This window comes from Antedon bifida, chromosome 1 (genome assembly GCF_963402885.1).
Source record: "Antedon bifida chromosome 1, ecAntBifi1.1, whole genome shotgun sequence".
Taxonomy (NCBI): domain Eukaryota; kingdom Metazoa; phylum Echinodermata; class Crinoidea; order Comatulida; family Antedonidae; genus Antedon; species Antedon bifida.
The window spans coordinates 15,150,232-15,177,124 of NC_136226.1; the positions used below are offsets into that span (position 1 = coordinate 15,150,232).

General features: G+C 32.3%; 1 protein-coding gene and 1 long non-coding RNA gene across 3 annotated transcripts in view; one reads left to right on the top strand and one right to left on the bottom strand.

Moving 5' to 3' along the window:
* LOC144844095 (uncharacterized) overlaps positions 1–3,531 on the top strand; it is a 32,205-nt gene extending 28,674 nt beyond the window's left edge. The window contains exons 35-37 of the mRNA XM_078700835.1: positions 1,812–1,998; positions 2,114–2,223; positions 2,445–3,531. Of these exons, the coding sequence (XP_078556961.1) occupies positions 1,812–1,998; positions 2,114–2,223; positions 2,445–2,638 (491 nt within the window). The 3' untranslated portion in view covers positions 2,639–3,531. The remainder of the gene's footprint in view (positions 1–1,811; positions 1,999–2,113; positions 2,224–2,444) is intronic.
* A 15,822-nt stretch (positions 3,532–19,353) lies between these two features.
* On the bottom strand, positions 19,354–26,823 carry LOC144844152 (uncharacterized). 2 transcript variants are annotated; one of them, XR_013612394.1, is made up of 7 exons: positions 26,583–26,823; positions 23,080–23,150; positions 22,474–22,615; positions 21,640–21,758; positions 21,104–21,313; positions 19,862–20,936; positions 19,354–19,686 (listed from the first exon to the last, which is right to left on the bottom strand). It is a non-coding gene; the product is annotated as an uncharacterized LOC144844152 (long non-coding RNA). The 2 variants fall into 2 exon arrangements; XR_013612396.1 differs by lacking the exon at positions 21,640–21,758.
* Positions 26,824–26,893: the final 70 nt, after the last annotated feature.

Consider the following 26,893-nt stretch of genomic DNA (forward strand, 5'->3'; position numbering starts at 1 on the left):
TTTTTAACATTTTCGACCTCATTTAATAATTTTATTTCATTATAGCATTTTCAATATTAATCATTATCATATTTGGAAATGCTAAAACACACAAACAAATTTATCTCAACGGATAATTCTATAGGCATATACTGTAGCATGCATTTATTGCGAATGAACTGTATACTTTGCCTATTACTGTTATCTAGGCCTCCTGATTAGTCTACCGTAACGCTATCCCATAATGATATGTAATAGTACATTCAACATTAATTTGAACCTAAAATTTTCAATGCGGACCTCAAAACTACTAAACACATTATTTTGGACGGAAGAGATAATGTATTTAACTAACTATAGCAATATTTCAACAGCGCGCCTAATCGGTTGCTATGCTTGTCTAGGCGTGTCTAGGCTCGTCTAGTCCTTGAACACATCAGTTGGTATATACTTATATGTCCGAGGTAGGGCCTAGGCCATTGTAAAGCCTAATAATAAAAGAACTAGTGAACAAATAATATTAGCAACAAAGACACATTGTTAAAAGTTGGTATTGAGAACATATATTACTAATTTTTTGTTCGTAATATTGAAAAAAAAAGGCTTACAAGTACTTGTGGGGAGTATTCTTACATCATTGCAGATCCAGTCTCTAGCAGTGTTAGCAATCAACTTTTAGCCAATCAAAATCCTGCATTTCCGTCAGCAATAAGTAAGCAATGATTCCAATTGCATAGGTCATATTTGATTGAATATAACTAATTGCAAATGTGATGTGAGTTGATTTTAAGCAATTTAAATTATTTAGATGTTTCTATTTGTTAATGAATGACAAGAGATACATTGTTTTTATAAACATGTAATAGTTAATTAACATAATTCATAAAAAGATATAGTTTTAATTAGATTTACACAAATAATACATTTTTCATATGTATTTATTATCTATCATGACTATTAAATAATTAATAAGGAAGAAGGTTTAATTATCTATAAAATAAATCTATTTTCATCATAATCGGTTAAGTATTTAATGAGTTACAACCGAAAATAGAGTACCTGTCACTTACTTAAATAGCGCCCTGAACTTCAAGATTTTACTAAACATTATTAAATCCCTGCTACATTATTTCTAGTATATAGTGGGTCAGTTTTTTTGCATATCTGAAAAAAAAAAATAATTATGGCTTCTTGCCTTAATTAACATACTAAATATGGTATATCACACATTTTTTCTGAATTTTTTGCTAAAATTCTATATTTATATATATATAAGGATATTTCATTACAGTAAAGGTAAAATAAAATTATTTTATTGAATAGGTAATGTAAATAGCTATTAATCAACCTTATTTTCAACAAAATACATCAAATATTTATTAAGTTATGAACAATAAAGTGCATCACTATAAAATGGCGGCATTTTTGACGCCATCTTGGATTTCAAGGTGACCGCAGTAAATTTGCAACGGCACACCTCATGATTATTGTGTCTAAGGGTATTAGCTAACAAAAAAAGTTGGTGTGCTGAGTGTGTAGAAACATGGCAATGGGACGTGTTAACGAAGCATCATTTTGGCACTTGGACCTCCGCTTATTATATAAATATTATTAACAACAGGGGTTTATTTTGTCTGTTATGAGACATATTCTCCTTCACATGCCATGTCTTACAAACGATTATGGCTTTCCAATTGTTCGATCTGAAAACTGTTTCAATATTCAGTTTGAGTGCATTTCCAATAATTAGTATAAATAGTATTCAAGTCATTAACATCTTCCTAAAGACAATGGATTTATTATGAAAGTGTGATCATTTGTGTATATTTTAGAGGATGGCAACACCTTACCAAGATCAGAGGCTGGTTCGTCCGGGTCTGGCATCATTCAGGAATGTGCTGTGTTTACCCTGAAAGCAGAAAAGGCTAAGCTAGAACTGGAGTTGAAGAAATCAAAACACAAAGTTAATGATCTTGAGAAGAAATACAATGAGAAATGCATGTTTTACCAAGAAGAAATGTGCGTATCTGGTCACTTGTTGTAGATTTTATGTTATGATTTAATGTAATGGTAGTTTTATTTCAACGGTATGTGTTTATCAATACTCACTGTGTAGTTTTACTGTTTTTCTTAGTACAAGAAACACAAGACTTCGAGCTGAATTGAAGCGCTATGTGGAAAAAGTTAGTAGAATTGAGAAATTTCAAGAACCAACAGTTAAAGATGGAAAGAGGCCTCTAAATGGTAAGAGAATGGTTTTTTTTTATGTAAATAGTTTCCAAAAAAATTGGAATTTTGATATTTTATTTAACCTCAACACATCCCGTACAACTGTCATATTCACATTATGGAATAATAAATTTCACATCAGATCAGGAATAGCACAACATTTGAGACACATGTACACACTACTTGTTTGATTTGTCTGAAATATGTTAATATAATTTTATAAACGATTTATTTAGATATTCCCACAAATAGTCCGGTTAAAAAGGCAGCAAAAGTTCACACAACCGTGGAGAGCTTACCAAAAGGCTCGAAGTCTACTACATTAACCGCAATAAAGAAGACGAAACCAAACGACTGGGATAATTTTTTGCAGCCTGCCATTGAACAATTAAATGAGGAAGACAATCCTAAACAATGTACTCAACAATAGATACATAAGCTATGTAAATAATATGAATAATTAATCCACCTATTAAAATAATTTTAATCTGTGTATATAGGCCTAATATATAAATCCAAAGGCAAATTACTGAAAAAAATGACAATGCTGTGGGTATCAGTGGCTGGATCTCAATGGAGATACAAAAAAAAAAGCGAAAAGCTAAATCAAAACGATAAAGTAAACAGCCAGAAAAGTTAGCAGAGCTTTCGGGCAACACTAGCCCTTCATCAGTGCAAGGCCTAATATATATATATTGCTACAGTCTACTGTAGTACTTACCTGTAGTTGGAGAGAGACAAAAGCTCTGTCTACACAAACTTTATGTGACAAACAAATGTGATGTGCCTATATATGGACATGTCATATCACTACCATATTTCACACTTTTTTGGTCAAACTAGTTTGATAGTGTAGACAGAGCTTAATGCATAAAGCTTGGTTCCAAGTTGGGATGCAACACAATGACGTAGAAGATTGGTCAAATAACTTACGGTGTGCTTGCGTTGCATCCTAGTGGGAACCATGTTTGTCTTGCTGTATAAACTACTGTACAAAATGTGTATAAATCCATAGGATGAGTGTCTTTCAAATATTCCTCATTCCAATTTAGATCATGCATTATATTATTTGTTTATTAAGCAAAAACTTACATTTATTAATGATTTTATATTTATAAATTGTATTAGTTTATATTACTTGTTATTGCATTTGTTGAAGTTGCCTTTATTTCTGGTCAAAATGATTTGTTTTTATATTATTTAAATAATGTATAGTGAAATTAATACAAAAAAAGTTTGTATAATTGTTTTTATGCATTTAAGTAGAGACAGGGAGATTCCCTGGTAACAACTTTCCTATATAAATTACTAGTAGTTCTACTACATCTCTGTTTGATATTTTTGTAATCAATCTTATATTTTCTTATTATCAATAATTGTTTCCAGAATTAATATATATAGTGGATTTCTTTAGGTAGATTTTCTCTATATACGAAAAATAACCAAAGTATGACCTTTTCAAAAATCAATTATTATGTAGTAATATTGCTTTATATGCAAATATCTCCCATTATCATCATCATCTTATGTCATAATATTAACCAGTTATGGCCTACTAAAATAAAAGGGTCGAAAAAAATGGCCAAATTTCAACCCTTTTATTTCTTGAATGCGTTATAATATGATGCTGCACTGCACAAATTTCCATCTTTCGACATAATTGGTTACTATATCATAACTGACATGCGCGGAACATGTTATATCTGATATGATACTGCGCATCTATGTTGCACCACTTTTTGAAATTCAATTATGCGATAATATTGCTATGTATGTGCATATATTACGTTAGCATCATCTTATAAAGTGTTTGTAACGTTAACCAGTTATGTCGAAAACGAAAAGGGTCGAATTGAGGCCAATTTTCGAAAATTTTCCTGTACTATAGTACAGGGGATTTTTTCCAAATATGTGGCCAAAATATCCATTTTTAAAAATTCAATATTGATATATATGCGCATATTTTGAGTTATTATTATCTTATAGAGTGTTTGTAACCAGTTATATCGAAAAAGAAAAGGGTCGAAATTTGTTCATTTTTAGAAAAATCCCTGTACACAGATTTTTACCAAAAATTACCAGAATATCCACTTTCTGAAATTCAATTATGCGATAATATTGCTATTATATGCGCATATATTGCGTTAGCATCATCTTAAAAAGTGTTTGTAGCCTGTCTGTCTAGCCTGTCTGTCTGGCCTGATAGTACAGGCATGAAAAATGACCAAATTAGCAATATTTTAAAAAGTTAATATTTTTGCCATTTTTGGAAAAAAATCCCTGTACTATTATTATACTAGCAATTATACCTGCCCCAGGGCAGGTTTTAAAATTAGTTTAAAGCCTTCTCAGTACATAACACCCGACGCCAGTAGGCCTACCTCCCTATACTCACCAACCCCCACCCCTCTTCAATAACACCCCACACTCTTTTTTAAAAACAAATTCTTCTCAGTACAAATTCAACTTCAGCTTCAAATTGAGAGGGTATACATAGCTACGATAGGCCTATGGTTTAAGTACGTTGTAAACTGTGTAAATAAATAGGTGTCATATTGGCTGATAATTAAAATATCTAATTTTGATACTGCGGCCCCCTAGCCTTCTTTCTCCTCTCACCATCCAAGCCACAATCAACAAACCTGAACTCCTCCCCTGGACAGTTCAAATGTAGTAACTTTTCCTATTACAATTCCAATCATATAGGCTACTTCCTCCTCCTCCCACTTCAAACACACCCCAGATACAGGGTGATGTGTTTAAGAAGGTTCCAATAAAAATTATGTTAGCCATCACTCCCAACCCATAATCCCTCAGTGGCAGTTTTCAAAAGTAGTTTAAAACATTCACAATACAGTTTCGGTCTTGGTGACAGGCCTACATCCCCACCCCAAACTCCCAGCCCCTTTCCAGGGATAATTAATATACTTTAACATGTTCCAACCACAATTGCCATCATTTTGATACCCCATATGTATGGTTACATGCAGAAACAGAAATTTGTAAAACGAACAAACATTATTATTCAAAGTGATGTTTTATTGGAGAGGCGTTTATTCAAATAAATACCATCCTAATAATTAATAATACATTAGTTAATTTAAACATCTTTTGAAACCAACTGCCGTGACAGGCGTTTATTCAAATAAATACCATCCTAATAATTATTAATACATTATTTAATTTAAACATCTTTTGAAACTAACTGCCGTGACAGAGTGGGCCCAAGTAAGAAGACATTACGGCTTGCAACATGGGCAGACATCTCGGTCCTAACGGGACACAGGGATTTCACTCGATTTTAAACAAAATGTCTTATCATCAAATCTCCCTATGTAATTTTATAATACTATTCCCAACAATATATTCCGATTCTTTATGGAGTATATTTAATTTGATCTTTATTAATTTGCAGTATAATTTCTATTTTTTAACTACTGTACCTTCACACACGCGCGGTATGTTTTAAAATAAACAAAGAACTGAAATGGCTATGACTATAGCCAACTTAAGCTCCAGTCCTACTATCTGATTTTTTTTTTCTTCTTCCAAAGGGACACTGTATTGATTGATGGAAAGTGCCTGTTTCCAGTCACCTTTAGGGTCAAATCTATTATTTTAACTGCTCCCTTGTGTATAAAAGAGAGAAAATAGTTGAAACCAGGTTGTTTCAAGGTGAAATTACTTTACTTTCTCAGAAAACTCAAGCAAATTAGAGTTGATAACACTATTTTAATTCTATTTTATCAAAGTATTATTCAAAGTATTTTATCTTTTAGCATTGGATGTTTTTATGGTAACTTTACTGAAAATGATAAGAAAAATATTGAGAGACCACGTAAAATTGCACAACGTATTATTAAAGCTGATCTAACGCCTTGTTCATTTATCTATGAAAAGAGTATTTAAAAAAAAGTAAACAATATTATGAAAGACCCCACTCATCCGTTACATTACTGTTATTACTTAAATAGATCAGGTATTAGGCTACGACCTCCAAGAGCAAATCTTTGTAGAACTAGAAAATCCTTCGTTGTAAATAGCATTCATATTTTTAATTCTTATGTAAGACGATAATGCAATTTTTAAATAGTTTTACATTTTTAAACAGTTTTTTAAATTTTTAACTCTTTATCTTGTATTTTAATCTGTTATAATACTGCACGTTTTAAATTGTTGCAACATTTTCACGCTGCTGCTCTAGCCCGCTACGTCACAAGAGATAAATCATTCAGATATAAAGCAAGCAGCAGTTATAGTACTAGACACTGACATTTTTGCGAAAAATGATTCTCGACTATAATTTATAGGTACCACCTGTTGAATCCAAAAAATGTCTGGGAAAAGAGTCTAACGACAAATCCCAAAGCATTTCTGGTATTTATGAGTCCCATGATATTACTATAATTCGCTGTCAGATAATCATTGAATTATTATCAAAACAGTCCATTGAAGTTTTTGTTTGTAATAGGATACTTGAAGTATCTAGGTGTGATGAAGTGACCCCCAGACTTGACCTTAGCAATAACAATAAGCGAGCAGCGTTTTTTGTAAGAAATATTCTTGTTTATGTTTGTTTCTTATTGTTGTTTTAAAAAACCAAGTAAAGTGAATTTACATTTTTATGGACAAATAAATTTTCTAATTTGAATCTTGAATTACTTTGACCGCGAAGAATTGAAATTGAGTTGAAAATCTACTGTTGAAATCATAAATTTTGTTAAAAAACTCTTTATAATATCTTTCTAAGATAGCAATATGGAACAATAGCGTCGAACTGAACACTAATGTTATCAAATCTACGTTTCGTGGTACATCTGAGATAGATAAGGTAGGTATCCAAGGCGGAGATTTGTACCGAAGTTTTTGCATTGTGCTCGCCTATGTCAGAATTAACCATAATTTATATATAGATGAACAAACATCGAAAGTGGGGAAAAGTGGGCCATTTTGACCACATTTTGGCCCCTAACTTGGATCCTAGATGGCGGATGATGTTCAAATATAGCTTAGAACATTCCCGGTACAATTGCGGTCATTTTGATACCCCATATGTAAGATTACGTGCAGTAACAAAAATTTGTATAACGAACAAACAAACACACAGACAGATGTACAAACTCTCTCACTTATAATATAGATGACCAAAGCGGTGGTGTGTAGAAAAAAAAGGCTCATCATTGAAATTGTCAAATAAAAAGTATGTATGTTTTCAGGTAGGTACAAACACACACCACTACTAGGCCTAGCCTCTACGTCGAAGTAACTGAAATTACTGACACCAGTTTCAAAATTTGATCAAAACGAAACTAACCAATGACAAGCTCGTATCTTATGAAATTTGATCTTGCATGAAAGGATCATTCAATTTTCAACACAACTTCTAGCTAGAACATTTTTGTATTATACAGAGACAATAATATTACCTTTTGTCTCATTACTGATCGATCTGTTTGATATGGTCGTTGTTTTCATGTTCCGTGACTTGCTACCTTTATTAGTTATCCGCAACGAAGTTGCAGGATAACTCTTTGTGATTGTACGAAATCAACATCTTTTTTTTTAGTTATCCGCATTCAGCGGATAACTCCTTGTAACTGTCCTGTTTCATCATTTTTTTTTTTTGGTTATCCGCAACTTTACAAGTTGCGGATAACCCTTGTGATTGTAAATATCTTTTTCATCTTCTTTGTTATTAGTTATCCGCTTAGTAGCGGATAACTCCTTGTAATCGTCCTGTTACTTTTTTTTTTCTTATTTCTTTCTCCCCCATTTTTGTGTCTCACGTATCTCAAAAACTTGTAAACATAACATTTCATAACTTTGTCAACATATGGGCATTTACGTGAAATTGTGCACCTCCTATTTTTGAATGACGTCAGAGTTGCGCAACGTGACTTACGTGCGATTTTATGATTTTTTATGATTGATCATAGGCTAAAAACCAAGCATAATTTTGTTTTGACACTTTGTGAAAATTTAAGTCATATTAAGGGCAAACTTTTTGTGGATTAAAAATGCCATGTTTTACAAGACGTTACGCGCGCACACGCATTTCTCCTCTATTTTTGTGTCTCGCTTATATCAAAAATGTGTAAACATAACATTTCATAACTTTGTCAACATATGGGCATTCACGTGAAGTTGTGCACCTACTATTGTGAATGACGTCAGAAATGCGTAACGTGACTTACGCGTGATTTTATGAATTTCCCATATTTAATATAGATTGAAAACCATATAACAATTTAAGTTGAAACTTAGCAAAAGTTTAATTTATATTTTGCGCTAACTTTTTGTGCCCTAAAAATGGCATGTTTTACACGAAGTAAGGCGCGCACGCGCATTTAAAATTCAAAATGCGCAAAATTAATTTCTAATCAAGTTTCTACGCTGATCATGACATTTTGAGCATGTCAATAATTCCCACGTGCGCGAACAATTTTACGCGCGTGGTCCGCACGTAGCGCTAAAAACATCTTTTTTTTGCGTGAATTATGTTTTTCCAGCCTTTTATGGTGATTTTATCAAATTTTATAACAATTTAGACTTAAAATTACGTCATACGAGCACGTCGAATTGTACAATTTGTGCGTGTTTTTAATGAAAAAATTCAAAAATTCGTAAAAATTATGCCTTTTTTTAAACAATCATAGATTCTAAACTACGAGGTAAACTTTTTTTGACTTACATATTCTGGAAGGTGATGAGTTGTAGATATCGGATCATTAATCAATATGGCTAACCGGACATTGTGACGTCATCGTATGGCCACACGAATGTAAAATATATGATTTTTGTCTCTTTCGTTACTGCTCATCACATTAAATGGAGCGCATCACGCTTATCTGTATTCCTTTTTCTCCGAGATTTTTAATATTGTCTAGGTCAACCAAATATCTTATGCATGAGTTAAAAATATTTAATTTTTATGACATCATCATGCCTAAAAATTTAAATTACGTGTATACAGATTATACTGTGTACTTTAAAATGTATATGACACAAAATAGACAGAATTTAGCACTAACACCATATCATATTCTTCAGTTCAGGTCATAATGCCATAATCTTTTTCTGTGTGCAACATTCCAACGTTTGACGTGCACGTGGCGTTTGTCGAGCGGATAACTAACTCGTCAAAGTGACGAGTTTCATGTCTAGTTCTTCTTTCTTTCCCAGATTTTTGTGACCAGCATATCCCCTATTACTTGTGAACATAAGATTTTATAACTTTGTCAAAAGATTGACCTGTAGCTGTAGATGTGCAAGAAACTTCGTTATATGACGCGATTTTATGAATTTCAATGATTGATCATAGATTATTAACCAAAAGTTATTTTGTATTGACACTTGGTGAAAATTTAAGTCATATCATGGGCAAACTTTCTATGGATTAAAAATGGCATGTTTCACAAGAAGTTACGCGCGCACACGCATTTAAAATTGCAAAATGCGCAAAATTAATTTCTAATCAAATTTCTACGCTGATCATGACATTTTGAGCATGTCAAAAATTCCCACGCGCGCGAAAAATTTTACGCGTAAGGTGCGCACGGAGCATGAAAATCATGTGTTTTTCTCTTGAATTATGATTTACAGCCTTTCCTAGTCAGTTTAAAAAAGATTAACATCATTTCAAATTAAATGACGTCATACGAACACGCTGATTTAGACCATTTGCGCGCGTTTTAGTTGAAAAAGTTATAAAATATTGTCAAAATAATGCCAATTTTGAATCTATTATAGCTCTTAGGGATCAAAGGTTACCCCAATTTTTTTAACTTATTATGTAAGATGATAAATTGTAGATATGAATTTATGCAGAATTTTTACCTCTCGGATGTTATGACGTCATCGTATGGCCACACGAATGTAAAATATAGGATTTTTGTCTGTTTCGTTATTGCTCATCATATTCAACAGAGCGCATCTCGCTTATACGTATTCCATTTCCCCCGAGATTTTAGTATTGTCTACGTTTATCAACTATCTTCCGTATGAGTTAAAAATATTTTAATTTTTATGACGTCATCATGTCTAAAAATGTAAATAACGTGGGTCACTTATTTTCATCTTTACAGTAATTTTCAATCTGTTATAGCTCGTCAGAATAAAAAGTGATAATCATGATTAAAACGTTTTCTGGAAGCTATTGGATTGTAGATACGAATTCATGTTAACATTTTGGCAATCGGATGTTGTGACGTCATCATATGGCCAGTTGAATAAAAAAGTCGTATTTTCATATTTTGCGTAATAGTTAAAAGGGTGCGCATCTATATTTTACGTATTCAAATTTCTTCTACACGTTAATATGTTGTTCCTGAGATAATTTCCTTCTGAAATTGCTATCTAAGTGTTTCATTTTGATACCGTCGCCATGTTAAAAATTGGAATAAATGGTGGGTCCCGTAATTTCACCTATTCTACACTGTATGTAATGTATACAAATTATACTGTTTGCACTGTATATGACACAAAATTGACAGAATTCAGCACTAACAGCATATCATATTCTTCAGTTCTTGTCATAATGCCATAATCTTTATCTGTGTGCAATATTCCTACATATGACGTGCACGTGGCGTTTGTCTTTGTGCGGATAACTAACTCGTCAAAGTGATGAGTTTCATGTCTAGTTCTTCTTTCTTTCCCGGATTTTTGTGACCAGCATATCTCTATTGCTTGGTAAAAAGATTGACATTGAAGTGTAGATGTGCAGCCAAGCTTTTGGACGATGTCAGAGCCGCGTTGCGTAAGTTACGCGCGATTTCATGATTTTCTATAACAGATCATAACTGTAGAACTAACAAATATTCTTTCATGAAACTTAGTGAAAACTTAAGTCATATCAAGGGCAAACTTTCTATGGATTAAAAATGGCACGTTTCACATAAAGTTACGCGCGCACGCGCATTTAAAATTTCACAATGCGCAAAATTAATTTCTAATCAACTTTCTACGCTGATCATGACATTTTGAGCATGTAAAAAATTCCCACGCACGCGAAAAAAATTATGCGTAAGGTGCGCACGGAGCATGAAAATCATTTTTTTTTCTCTTGAATTATAATTTTACAGTCTTTCCTAGTCATTTTAAAAAAGATTGACATCATTTCAAATTAAAATGACGTCATACGAACAGGTTGATTTAGACCATTTGCGCTTAGTTGCGAACGTTTTAGTTGCAAAAGTGACAAAATATTGTCAAAATTATGCCTATTTTTAATCTATTATAGCTCCTCAGGATCATCCATGACCCCCATTTTTTTAATTTAATATGTAAGCAGATATGTTGTAGATATGAATTCATGCAGAATCTTTACCCCTCGGATGTTATGACGTCATCGTATGGCCACACGAATGTAAAATATATTGTCTGTAAAAATCAAAGATTTGGTGGCAGATGTAAAAAAATGGATTTCGCTCAAATTTTTACCATGAATAGACATTTCAATAAAAAGCATATCTACAACATTCATTTTAATTTTTAGCCTCCGTTGCCATGACAACGGTCAATTATCCAAATTTTGATGTTTTTGCCATTTTTCACAGATTTTCTATAGTGAAAAAGTACAAACTTGTATACTTATTTTAACCAAAAATACTTACAGTATACAGTTTTTGTTTATAGCAGTGTAAACAACATGTATTGAGTTCCATTTAATGTAGAAAAAAAAAATTTACAAAATGGAGTTTGGTTGATACCATTATTTTAAAAAGGGGTGTTTTTAAAAAATATTTTTTTTATAAAAGTATACCTCATAAACGTACCTATAACTTCCAAAGTGGTGTTTTTATATCAATGAACTTTTGTAATTTGATAGTCAATAGGTTTCTCAACAATAATCACGAAAAAAACACTGGGGTAAATTACGTACATAGGTTTCGTGTTGCCAGGAAAATACGAAAAATACAAAAAAATACAAACAAAATATCAACAAACAAAACGCATGAAACACAATTTAAATATGGCTAATACAATAATAAAATGTATATGTGGCTTGTCATAATGCTACTAGAGTCATACGAATAGTTTAGATAAAATAGGAGAATGTATTGCCAGGTTTATTTCAATTAATTGCCAGAAAAACAGTATTTTGCATTGAAATATTTAGTTGATGGAAAATAATGTTAAACTTTGAAATAATTGCGTCAATGGTTTTTATAAATTTTTACATCTATTTTGTGTAAAGAGATACAGAAAGACCTCCCAAAAAATCTGACCTTGTAAATAGGTCATTTGAGGTCAAAAGGGGTCAGAATGCAAAACAGGACAGGTCCCCACTTTACTACAACTATTAATGTTTGATCAAAATTTACAAGATAGTTCATAAAAAATTCTCAACAATTTTCATTTTTTACCTATAGTGTTACCTTAGCAACCATTTCTATATGTAACTAAGGAAACTAATTTTGAAAAAAACGTAAAAAATGGCGTTTTTTATGAATACAAAGAATTTATTGCATTTGTAATTTTTCTCAATTTTACTTCTACTGCATTCTAATATTCTTAAAGTGATGACAAACTTGCCCTTGTAAATTCATTCATTTTGAGGTCAAATGAGGTCAACATTTTACCATAGTAACTGTTTCTATGCGAAAATATTTTTTCTACATAGTTTTACATTTCTACTACCAAATTTACTTTAAATACTGAATCCTAATAATCCCAGAAAGAAAGTCTTGACAAATCTGAATAAAGGTAAAAAAATGACCTTTAGTGTTATCTTAAACCTGTTTACGTAACTAAGGATAATTTTGTTAAAATATAATATGGAGTTTTCATGAAAAAAAAAATTATATTTTACATATTGAGGTCAAATGACATCAACATTTTACCTATAGTGTACTGTAGCAACTGTTTCTATACGTAACTAAGTACAATATTTTTAATATGGGGTTTCATGACTACAAACAATTGGTTACATAGCTTTACTACCTTTTCCCAAATTTACTTACCTACTGAATCCCAGAAAATGTCTGACCTTGTGAAAGGGTCATTTGTTGGGTCAAATTATGTCAAAATGTATTATTTATGTTATCTTATAACCTGTTTCTATGCGTAACTAAGGATAATTGTTTTTTTAAATACAATTGAACCTCCCGTAAGTGGCCATCCTCGGGACCTGGAAAAGTGGCCGCTTACGGGCGGTGACCCCTTACGGGAGGTTCTGCCGATAAAGGGCCAAAATCACGTATTATGACTATATACGATATTCTTAACGAAAAGAGCCTCTCAATTTTCCAGCTAATTGTATTATTATTTATAATCAGGTGGTTTAGTATTTTTTAGCATTTTTAGACAAATTTTAAAAGCTTTTATCATATGAAAAATGGTCGGTCAAAATCTGTGTAGTTTTCTCATCTCTTCACAGTAATGTTTTTAAAACCGCTTCGAAATAAAGCTAATATATAAAGAAATACAATAAACATGGACCTCTAATTCATAGGTCCATGCAATAAGTATCACATTTTTGGGTGGCCGCTTACGGGAGGTCATTTATCATACAAAAAATCTCATGTTTAGTATAAAAAGGTGCCCGCAGCTGCTTACGGGAGGTGGCCGCTTACGGTAGGTACCAAATGCACTAATTAGATAGGAAGAACAAACAGGCTTTTCAAATTGCGTCCGTTAAGGGAGGTGGCCGCTTACGGGAGGTGCCCGCTGTAAATAAAAGTCCTTACGAATATGACCTTGTGAAACGGTAATTTGAAAATGCAAATAAGGCATGCCTGCTAATAATCTACAAATTTAAATTTGTATAAGATAAGTATGAAAAATCTAAAGAATATCTCAATTTTAGTTACCATAGTAACTGTTGCTATGCATAACTAAGGGAAATTAAATAATTATCAGATAATTATTAATTAATACTGAATCCAACCATCACAGTAAAAAAAATATAGAATTTAAAGCCAATATTTAATATAAAGTGTGATATGTTACATGCTGACCTTAAATGAAATGAAATTTCACATCAGGGCTTCAATATTTGTTATGTAGCATTAACATACCTGAGTATATCATTGACTTTTGATTGGTTCAATTTTGGGGAGGGGAAAGTGGTGGATCCAGGAGGTTGGGCGATGGTAGCGGCAGTGTGTGTGGTGCTTGAATGCATGCATTTGACACTCTATAGTGGATGATCGACCAAAGTGTTGCAGTTTATCTTTTTGTGGCTATTGTCGGGGTAGGGATGGGGGGGGGGGGGGGGGGGGTATGGGTGTTAGTCGAAAGTGGTGGTGGATGGGCATGTGGGATCTGCTTAGGTTAGCAAGTAAAAGAAGTAAAAAAATGAAAGAGGAGCTTCAAAATAAGAGAGGAGTAATCTGTTGCAAAGATTAAAATTCACAACGATCTGATAATTTATTCAAATTTCCAGAGGATATAACCTATAAAATGACATTAAAACTGGGAATTACAGAATCTATAATTAAAAATAATGTTTTTTTTCTCACAACACAACTAGAACTATATAAAACATTAAAAATTTTTCTGACCAAAGAGTTTCAAATCAGATAATCAAAGAAAATAAAATGTTTTTACTAATATACCATGTTTTTTTTTTATATAAAAATGCCTATGTTTCTCGCAACACTGCTTGTAGATTTTTAAATTACCCCAGTATTTTATTTTAGAAATCAATTATTAAACCTTAGAACTACCTATTTCTAATAAATCAGCTTAAAAAAAACACCACTTTGGGCATTATGGTGAAGTAAAGTTTAGTTGCATTTAACAATTTTAAAAAAGTGAAAAACACCCCTTTTTAAATAAATGGTATCTCCCAAAGTATGAAATCAAAAATAAAAAAAAAATATGAAACAGGTACACAATGCATTGTTATTATGCATACACTAATTATTTTTTATAATTAAATGAACAAAACAAAAATATTGTTCTTCAAAGTAGTACCAATATCCATTTTAAAAAACCTTAAAAAAGGACAAAATTTGTCAAAAACACAAATTTGGCCGTTGCCATGGAAATATATATGTGAAATAAAAAATACTTCATATTTGATTTCTCTCAACACATATATAGCCATGTGCAAAATTTGAAAGAAATCCATTTTTTGAGTCTGCCACTATATTTGATATTTCTTTGATTCTTACAGACAATGGCTCTTAATTCATGTCATAGGATGGCATAATAATTGTGGAAGTTCATATAGTTTAAAGTATGTGCATGTTGCATTTGCGCGGATAACCCGAACTCGTCAGAGTGACGAGTTCAAATCTAGTTCTGTATTATTGGTTATCCGCAACTTAGTTGCGGATAACCCATGTGATTGTAAATATCTTTTTTTTCATCTTCTTCTTTGTTATTCTTCTTTCTTTCCCGGATTTTTGTGTGTCGCATATCCCCTATTGCTTGTGAACATAACTTTGTATAACTTTGTCATTATATGGACATTTACCTGAAGTTGTGCACCTCCATATTTTGAATGACGTCAGAGTTGTGCAAAGTGACTTACGCGCGATTTTATGAATTTCAATGATTGATCATAGGATAAAAAATAAAAGTCATTTTGTATTGACACTTGGTGAAAATTTAGGTCATATCAAGGGCAAACTTTCTATGGATTAAAAATGGCATGTTTTACAAGAAGTTACGCGCGCACGCACATTTAAAGTTTCAAAATGCGAAAAAATAATTGACATTTTAAGCATGTCAAAAATTCCCGCGCGCGCGAAAAATTTTACGCGTAAGGTGCGCACGGAGAATGAAAATCATGTGTTTTTTTCTTGAATTGTGATTTTCTAGCCTTTCCTAGTCATTTAAAAAAAGATTGACATCATTTCAAATTAAAATGACGTCATACGAACACGTTGATTTATACCATTTGCGCGCGTTTTAGTTGCAAAAGTGACAAAATATTGTCAAAACGTTGCCTATTTTTAATCTATTATAGCTCCTCAGGATCATCCACGACCCCCAATTTTTTTAATTTAATATGTAAGCAGATATGTTGTAGATATAAATTCATGCAGAATCTTTACCACTCGGATGTTACGACGTCATCGTATGGCCACACGAATGTAAAATATAGAATTTTTTACTCTTTCGTTATTGCTCATCACATTAAATAGAGCGCATCTCGCTTATACGTATTACATTTCCTCAGATATTTTAATACTGTCTACGTCAATCAACTATCTTTCGCATGAATTAAAAATATTTTAATTTTTATGACGTCATCGTGCCTAAAAATGTAAATAACGTGGGTCACCTATTTTCATCTTTACAGTAAATTTCAATCTGTTATAGCTCGTCAGAATAAAAAGTGATAATCATGATTAAAATGTTTTCTGGAAGCTATTGGATTGTAGATACGAATTCATGTAAATATTTTGCCAATCAGATGTTGTGACGTCATCACATGGCCAGTTGAATTCAAAAAGTCACATTTACATCTCTTGCGTAAAAGTTCATTGCGTTTAAACGAGAGCGCATCTCACTTTTACGTGCCCAAAATTTTTCAAATTTGTATTAATGTAATTAATTAGATAATTATCTTCTAAAATTGTTATTTTATATGTCAATTTGATGACGTCATCGTGTTAATAATTGGATTTAAAAGATGGGTCTCGTAATTTCGTCTATGCTACACTGTATATAACATATACAGTGTATTCTGTAAATACTGTAATATGCTGTATGCTACATATTAGGTACAATTCAGCACTGTAAACATATTTAATTCATGTCATAGGATGGCATAATAATTGTCGGCGTTCATATATTTTTAACGTATGTGCATGTTGCGTTTGCACGGATAACCCGAACTCGTCAAAGTGACGAGTTCAAATCTAGTTCTTCTTTCTTTCTGTCATTTTTGTGTCACCCGTATCTGTAAAACTTGCAAACATAACATTTCGTAACTTTCTCAACATATCGTCATTCATATGAAGTTGTGCAGCGAAGCTTTTCAGCATGTTTACAATTGCACAACGTGACTTGCGCGCGATTTTATGAATTTCGCGTATTAAACATAGGTCAAAAACCAAATAACATTTTAAATTGAAATTTTGCAAAAGTTTAATTTATATCATGCGCTAACTTTCTGTGGAAAAAAAATTGCGTGTTTTACACAAAGTTACGTGTGCATGCGCATTTAAAATTTCAAAATTAATTTCTAATCAACTTTCTACGCGTTTCATGTCATTTTAAGCATGTCAAAAATTCCCAAATTCCCAAAATTGCTACATGTGCGGTGCGCACGTAGCAATAAAAACATATTTTTTTCGCGTGATTTATGTTTTTTTCAGCCTTTTCTAGTAATTTTACCAACTTTTAAACAATTTCGTCTTAAAGTTACGTCATACGAGCACGTCGAATTGGACAATTTGCGCGCGTTTTTGATGAAAAAGTTCAAAAATTTGTCAAAATTATGCCTGTCATAATTTCTAAACTACACTATCAACTTTTTGTGGATGACATATTCTGGAAGTCGATGACTTGTAGATATCGGATCATGTTTTAATATGGCTAACCGGACATTGTGACGTCATCGTATGGCCACGCAAATATAAAATTTAGGATTTTTGTATCTTTCGTCATAGCTCATCACATTTAGTAGAGCGCATCTCCACTTATCCGTTTTCTATTTTCACCATGATTTTGATATTGTCTATTTTTTATTTTTTTATTTATTTAATCGGTATAAAAAGACTCAAAATACAACTCATAGTTGAAATGTATTTAAGATTTTCAATTCAATAAGGTTAATATGTTAGAGCATTTATTTGTAAGTAATTACTTTCTTAATGTTAATATTGGTGTTCACTCTTTTGTACGATTTGGATTTTACAAATTTTAAAATTCTAATTTGTTTTAATACTGTAATTTAATATTGATGTAGATGTGTAAATTAAGATTTTCAGTTTTTGGTTAAATCCTTATTAATAATTTAATTAATATCTTTAGTATTAAGTGTCATTGTCATTGTCAAGTTAAACTCTTGTTGTTAATTGTTTAATTGCTAAATAGTGTATAATGTCTTACGGCCTTGTCGAAAAACACCATTGAGGTGAACAAGTGTTACCGTGATTAAATAAAGTTTTTATTATTATTATTATGAAGAGCTTACAAATGAAAATGATAATTCACATAAAACAAAGTTAAACGAAGAAAAAACACATTAAGGCCTATGATACAGTAATAATTACTGTATAATTCATTAAACTTAAAATTACTATAAAAATTGCTTAAAGATCAAAAGATAAGATTAATAATTACAAATTCTTAAATATTTACAATTTTAAAAAATAGAGACTAATATTATTAATCACATTATTTTTATACACCAATAATATATATGTATAATTTATTTAAACTAAAAAATTACTATAAAAATTGCACAAAGATCAAATTCAAAGGATGATATTAATAATTACAAATTCATATATATTTACAAATTTAAAAAATTGAATCTTAATCACATTCATACTCTCCGAAATGTCTTTAAAGGTTAATTGTCCAAATCTATTCATTATTTAAGAGTCCAATAACACTTGGAATTGTTGAGGCAGCAAGTCTTTTAGTCCGACATCGTGGCACATCGAACTTATTAACTTTACGCAAACACCTTGTCGGCTTTTCTTTTTCAGGGATCCATTCCTTAAAACGATCCGACTTTAGCAGCCCCTTTCCAAAGTTATAAAGAAGAACCTGACGTCTATGCTGCAATGTCTTTAACTTGAGGGTTTCAAGTGATTTTGCGTAACTAACATAGTTTTGATATCCAATAATAAGTTTTACAACACGCTTTTGGATGAATTCAAGTTGATCACTCTGTTTATTGGTGATCGAGCTATGCCAAAGAGGACTGGCATACTCAAGTAAAGGACGAATGTATGTTGTAAAAGTGAAAACCAGGTCATCCTTTGGGGCTCCAAAACGCTTCAGAATGTATAGCATATATAGACGACGTGATGCCATGGAAACGACTTCTTTAATCTGCATGTCCCACTTGAGGTCACTTTGTAGATGCACTACAAGAAGTTTCACACTTTTTTACCTTTTATTCCAAGTTTTATCTACTGGTTTTATATATATTTTTTATTTCTTTATTGTTTAATTAATTTATTTTCTTTATTTATATTTTTTTCTTCTCTTAATTTAAATTTGTAAATGCAATCCCGTCACAAGATTATAATCTTTTTGGGATTTGCCTTCGTCCATTTTCTTGTATTATCACTTGCCATTTTGTTTTTGTTACTTTTGTCTTCTAGACGTGAATAAATGTTCTTTGAATTGAATTGATGATGCTCAAATTGGTACTGGAAACAACTAGTCACCCATTCATAAAAATTACTGATCTGTACCAGCCAAATATTTACCGGATGGTAGAGTAGCATCTTGTCGCATATTTAATATTAAAAGATCAAGGTTGTGGACGCTTTTCTCAAGCATGTCGAACATCTTCTTAAAAAGGCCCAAAGAAATGTGTATAGCTGGTATTGTCACCTAAAAAATATTCATTTATATTTCAGTTATTAAAAATATACAGTATTAAAAACATAAGGTATGCATATTGTTTGTTACATTTTTTCTAACATGGTTTTGATAATATAAATTGGTTTTTGTTTTTGTCAATAACACAATAATTTGTTGATACAGTATATTTAACTTCTAACCTTACCGTGTTTAATTCAATATCTACCATGTATGGCTGGACAACACTATGTGATATGTGCTTGCTCTTCTTTGGGTCTTTCCCATTGTCAACAAATGCCTTGTAGTCTTTGTTGTAATCTTTAAGACATCTGCGAGTACTTGGCTTTGTATTTAGCCAAACATCCTCTTGGCTGCAGTAGCAATAAATGCAACTGTACTTTCCTATAAAATTGAATATCCATTTACTTAATATAGTATTGAAAATTTAAATTTGCATAAGTGTACTCACCATTTGGTCCATTAAGGCCATATATGCGACACAGAAAGTCGTAGTCAAAAAAAATAGGCGGATGTTATGACTCCTGAAAAATATTTTTTTATTAGAATTACTCAGTTGTTGAATTTGAACCTTGAGCACATTGTATATTTAATTTAATTTTAAATTTGTTATTAAAGATGTATTGTCCCCCTGAAAAATAATTTTTTTAAATTTTTTTTTTGAATATGCCATTTTAATGTCACATAATAGTTATTGACCTCGACCAAAAATTGGATCGAAAAAAAAATTATTTACCTGAAAAAACTGGAATTTAAAGCAAAAAATGGTCAAATTGGCTGCCAGCCAATGGATTTTTGGTTGAATTTAACCATTTATCATGTTATTTTATAAGTTAAAACATTATTTTTTTCCGTTTTTTTTCTACGGAAGTGATTCACTTTATTAAAACTACAAAATAACCTATTCAAAATCTGATTTAATTAATCTTCATTTTTCATGTTTTTGGGGGACAATACATCTTTAAACAGAAAAAAGTTATGTAAAGTATCAGTAATGTATTAATTGTTTGGCATCTAGATAACGAAAACAAATTATAAATGTTTTACACTTTTGGGTTGTTGGGGATATCCATTTGCTGCCTTCCAAATCCATGATTTCATTTATGATTAGGTTTAGGCCTTTCTGTATGTTTACTGTTAAATCTGGGGCTTGAAAAACAAGCACAACAATTACATTATGTAAAGCATTCGGTTTGTCCAAGCAACACAATTGAAATTTTATGTAAATCTCATCATTATGAAAATTTAGCGGTTCATCTGACCTGTGGAATATATAATGTATACTGTAAGTGTAACAGCAATTATGAAATGAATATGGGTTTTGTACGATAACAATAAAATTAATTATACAGTAGTAATGCACGTTTCCAAATACGATATTAAGCTAAGTATTTAAGTTAGAAAATAAAAGTAAATTCAGTGTACATACATTGCATATTGATTCAAATAATTGAATACAAGCTGCTTAATGTTTTTCAGACGTACCACAGCCACTTCCTCTAGTGATAGGCCTCCAACCGAATTCGCGCCATCTCGTTTAACAAACATGTACTCGTGTGTCTTTACCAGGTGGTCTCCTATTATATTTTCTTGGCATACTCTTATCGCTCTCTCGGATGCAAATAAACCTGGGCAATATCTAAAATAACAGACTTAAATTATTTGCATTTTATTGTCCAGGCAGTTTTGGACATCCATTTTCTTTATTGAAAGTAGTTTACAATTAGTACTATGTGTAGTTAAGATTACTGTGCTCAAGATTTGATTTGTGTTTTTGTTGCTTTAACATATCTTTCACAGTATTCAGAATTTACTTTAAACGATTACCTACGTAATGCTCGTTGTTGGCTCCAATTTCGCATTAAACAAAACATTTGAGGTTTTCACTGAAATTTTCTTCAAATTTTCACCATCACCTCCTAACAATTCAATGTCTTATGCAAGCATATATAATCAAACATTTACCTAGATTTTCAAGAGTTACGGCATTGCGCGTTCACAGATTTTAGAAAGTCACGTGGTGTGCACGCCGGCCATGTTTGTGTCCAACTATGCCTATGTAGCATATGGAGTCGAGTCATTTGCTTAAAAAATGTATAACATTCACATTCACAAGTTTAAATATAGAATTTAATAACAAAAGAATAAATTTGTTTAAAGGTTTTTGTTAAGATAATAACGAAATCATAAAGTTACTGCGAACATGATTTCAAACAACAAAATGTAAAAACAATGCATTACTACTATAGAGAATCGCTGTACAAACTAAAAGCGCACGCGTAGAGCGTGCGTGGAGCGCACAACCAGAGCCGTTCCGAAATTGCTATTTTTGTTGTTTAAAATCATGTTCGCAGTAACCTTATAATTCTTTTATTATTTTAACAAAAACCTTTAAACAAATTGATTGTTTTGATATTAAATTCGATAATTAAAGCCTTTTGAACGTTATACATTATTTTAAAGAATTGTGTATTGGTTTTGCATTGACTGTATGTGGTATGTTACTGTTATTTATTGTCTTGTGAAATGGAGTACCATACATATGCATTGAGTGTATGTGGTGTCAAGTTAACACGAAATCAGCAAAAATTAAAAGATAGCGTCCTGACATTTTTAAATATCGATTTAACTCATGAAAACAAAGATGAACATCCACCATTCATTTGCAAGAACTGTCAATTTTCAAGCTATAACACAACTCAAAGGTACATAATCCCTTAGTATCAATTGAGGTAGATCATTTAAGTACATCAGTTTTGTTTTTAATTATCTTTATATTAGAGAAACAAATGTACTTACTTCATTATATGGCACTGTTGGTATTAAAATTTATATCTTTTAGGTGTCTGTTCCTAGCCTGCACTTGTCATTGGGTATATTCAAGAAGCTCTTTGATATGCTTGAGACGGAGGCGCACAGCATAGATTGCCTCATATATTCCCTAAGGAAAAATGGAGAACTTGATGACACTTCTGAATCAAAGTTCGATAAAATAATTCAACATCAGATCCAAACACAAATTGATATCAAAGAAAAGATTGAAGAAAAGAAATTAAAGTTGACTGAGATGGAGGACGCAATTCCATTAATCTATCTTAAAGGAAGTGTTGATGGTAGCATCATTACCAATGAGGGAAAGATGGTCAAATTGAGAGAAGAGATTGAGTCACTGGTAAGTTACTCAAACAATAAATGACTAGTGAATGCTCCACTACATGAAATGAAAATTCAAGAAGCTGAGATACCCATCGGAAAAATTCAGCTAATTGACAAAAGAGTAAAAGAATTGGTCACCAAGTACGATGCACTCCTTTCCAAATTTTCTAGGATTCACAATAACTTGAATCATTCAAAACCTGTCACAGATGTTGATATTCAAGAAAATGGTAATGTAATTGTGCTTACCTTTCAAGATATTCCTTAGACATGCCATTGTTTCTTTTCCTACAACACACTGTAACTGTTTCTTTTCTCTTCTACAAAAAAAATTCAGATGAAGCCATAAAAGACTTTATGGAGGAACATCGAAAAACCAACAAAAGTATAACTCCAAAATTACATATGCTTGAGGAAAATGTCATTCCCCAATTAAAGGCTTGGAGATTTGGTCTGGGACTGGTTAGCGAGCAAGGTGGGGAGTGTATTCAAGCCACACTTAATAAAAGGAAAAGAACAGTTGCTGGGATGCATGACAGACTTGGACAGTTAACATCCATGTGATTTTGTCTACAGCGCCATGAGCAATGAATGTTGGAATGGCGCTATATAAATCGAACGATTGATTGATTGATTGATACTGTCAAAATTTAAAAAAAAATTTAATTTTTTATTCTACAAATGCAATGCTGTTGCTGCCATAGTTTAGTAATATTCAAGCCATAGGAAGATAGACTATGATATTTTTACATTTTCTTCTGTAGAATAGCTTAGGCCCTCATGAAAGCTAGTTAGTAAGTATACTTATCCTCCTAGGCCTACCTACTGTATGTCTTGATGGTACCTGTTGTGATGTTACCTCCTATATCTTTGTAGACTCGACATACAAGACATGTAACACCAATTTATATAACACAAATATATAAACTTTTATTCAAAATTTAGGTATCTCGGCACCTTCACCGGAAGTGGAAGTCTTTCTCCCATAAGATCACCAACCAAACTTAACTACATCTAAAACTATCTCCTATATCAAATCATCCTGTTTTATCAGCAACCACTTAGCACTAGCAAAACATTCTGTACATGGACCTGCCAATCAAAGTAACAATTATCAACAATACACTGTAGTTGTTATCTAAAGTAACAGATATGCAAATGAATATGTGAACTGTGTGAAGATGACATACATCTTGAATTACAATACAGTACAACCATGGAGGAATACAACATATGAATACAATAACTTCATAACAGTACCATATTAAAATTAGGCCTAGACCTAGCTAGATAGAGCTGTTACCAAGCCTGGCCCTGCTGATTTCCCCTCCTAATGACATATACTTGGGCTAGGCCTACTAAGAGTATATTATTCTAGGCCTATATTTATTTTTCGTGGCTTAAACCTAGTACTTAGTGACAAACCTTTGTTAGGCCTAGGCCTTTAGCAGCACACCCACGTGTGCAAAACAGGCAAATGGGCCCCAAAAATATAACCTCACCATTACCCTGTAATTAAACTGCTATTTTTTACTGTTTTTTGTCGCAAAATAGACGTAAGATTTCAATATTCATATATCTCGGGAAGTCTTGAGAAACGGAGTGACCGCTGGCTTCGAATATCAATTACATGCCTTCTTCTTCGAAGAAGAAAACAATTTCAATTTTTTATTCTACAAATGCAATGCTGTTGCTGCCATAGTTTAGTAATATTCAAGCCATAGGAAGATAGACTATGATATTTTCCGATTTAAAGGCGTATATTCAATAAAGTTATTATAACATGAATATTCATTAAATTTTCAATTATAACACTGTCTATTGGTCAGTTTATTACCTCTCTTTTACCAGGGTATTAAAAATAGTCTTCCGGGTATTTAAACTAGCGCCCTCTATAACATAAAATATGAAAAAGCGAGCATCGAAACTATAGAGGGGTCACCACTTTTTGTCTCGCTGGAATCTGCCGTGAGTTATGGGATGTTTCGTTCCAAAATCAATCAATCGAATGAATGAATCTTTATAATGTACTAGCGCACGCGAGCGCAATATTCTTTGCCACAAGTACTTCTGTACGCTGTGCACATTGATATTTCACCGTAAAATGTGCAGTAACTTAACTTATTAATATTTTAACAAAAACCTTTAAACAAATTGATTGTTTTGATATTAAATTCGATAGTTAAAGCTTTTTGAACGTTATACATTTTTAAAACAAAAGACTCAACTCTATACTCTACATAGGAACACTTGGACACAAACATGGTTTCTAATCCATTCAAAGTCATAACTCTTTAAATGGCTCTGGGATGGCCCAGAGCCATATATAGAGAGAGTTACGACTTTGCGTTCACGGATTTTAGAAAGTCACGTGGTGTGCACACCGGCCATGTTTGTGTCCAACTATGCCTATGTAGCGTATGGAGTCGAGTCATTTGCTTAAAAAATGTATAACATTCACAAGGCTTTAAATATCGAATTTAATATCAAAACAATCAATTTGTTTAAAGGTTTTTGTTAAGATAATAACGAAATCATAAAGTTACTGCGAACATGATTTTTAAACAACAAAATGTAAAAACAATGCATTACTATAGAGAATCGCTGTACAAACTAAACGCGCACGCGTAGAGCGTGCATGGAGCGCACAACCAGAGCCGTTCCGAAATTGCTATTTTTGTTGTTTTTAATCATGTTCGCAGTAACTTTATAATTTTTTTATTATTTTAACAAAAACCTTTAATCAAATTGATTGTTTTGATATTAAATTCGATAATTAAAGCCTTTTGAACGTTATACATTTTCAAAACAAAAGACTCAACTCCATACGCTACATAGTAATAGTTGGACACAAACATGGCTTCTAATCCATTCGAAGTCGTAACTCTCTCTATATATGGCTCTGGGATGGCCGAATGTCTAGCGCCCTCGCACCACAGGCTGGCCCAAAGTTAAGAAGAACCACAGACCGTGTGTTTCACGGCAACGGGACGATTCGGCCCGGGACGATACGGCCCTGGGACGATTCGGCCCGGGACTATTTGGCCCGGGACTATTCGGCCCAGGACGATTCGGCCCTGAGACGATTCGGCACACTTACATTTATCGGCTTTGATGCATTTTATAAGCATAAAATAAGCTTTTTCCCTCAAACTTTATTTTCAGAGAGACTATGGGGTAGTACTACTAGGGATAAAGATGCAATAATGCAAACATTTAAACAAAAATTGTCGAAAATGATCATTTTTTAGTCACGCGAACGATGTAAACAAGTTACGCCCTCTGTTGGCCGCTTGGCGAATGCGCGCACAAAATAAACAAGGTTTTCGAAGTAATAAATTGAATATTAAATTACGTTTTTTTAGTAATTTATTATATATATTATATCAACATTGTCAATATTAATAAAATACGTATTGTTAAACACCTTTAAAAGTAAAAAAAAAATGAATATGAATTTGGTCTAAAGTGAGACGTTTCGGCCCACAAAGTGGGATGTTTCGGCCCAGAAGTGGGCCGAAACGTCCCACTCTAAAAGTGGGCCGAATCGTCCCTGAACCTGTTTCACGACTAGGCCTAGACTCCAAACCCTGCTCACTTTTTCACGAGTAGGCCTAATAACATACAGTATTGTTGGAATAGTTTGACAAACGAAGTCGTCATTTCTGAAACCACCAACACATTTAAAAACCGAATAGATTCGTCGTAGACATTTTATTTAGAATAGAAAGGCACACGCCGCCTAAACTTACCGATAATTTATATCTAAACTAGCCTATATGTACAGAGATCTCATGTCACAGATGCTTCTTCGTTGGCCATTTTAAGTTTTACACCTGTTTTTCGATAGTTTATTTTATTTATTTTTTATAATAATCATTTTCTAGTATTAGTTTACTTTTAGTAGGCCTATTGACAGTAAATGTTTTATATAATTTAGAATTTATTCCTTTAGGGGAAATCGCATCGGCCCTATTAATTATTGGATATCGACGAATGAATTACGTGGGAAAAAATATTTCGCGCCAAATTAAGGTTTTGTTGACGCCCTCACTCTGGGAAT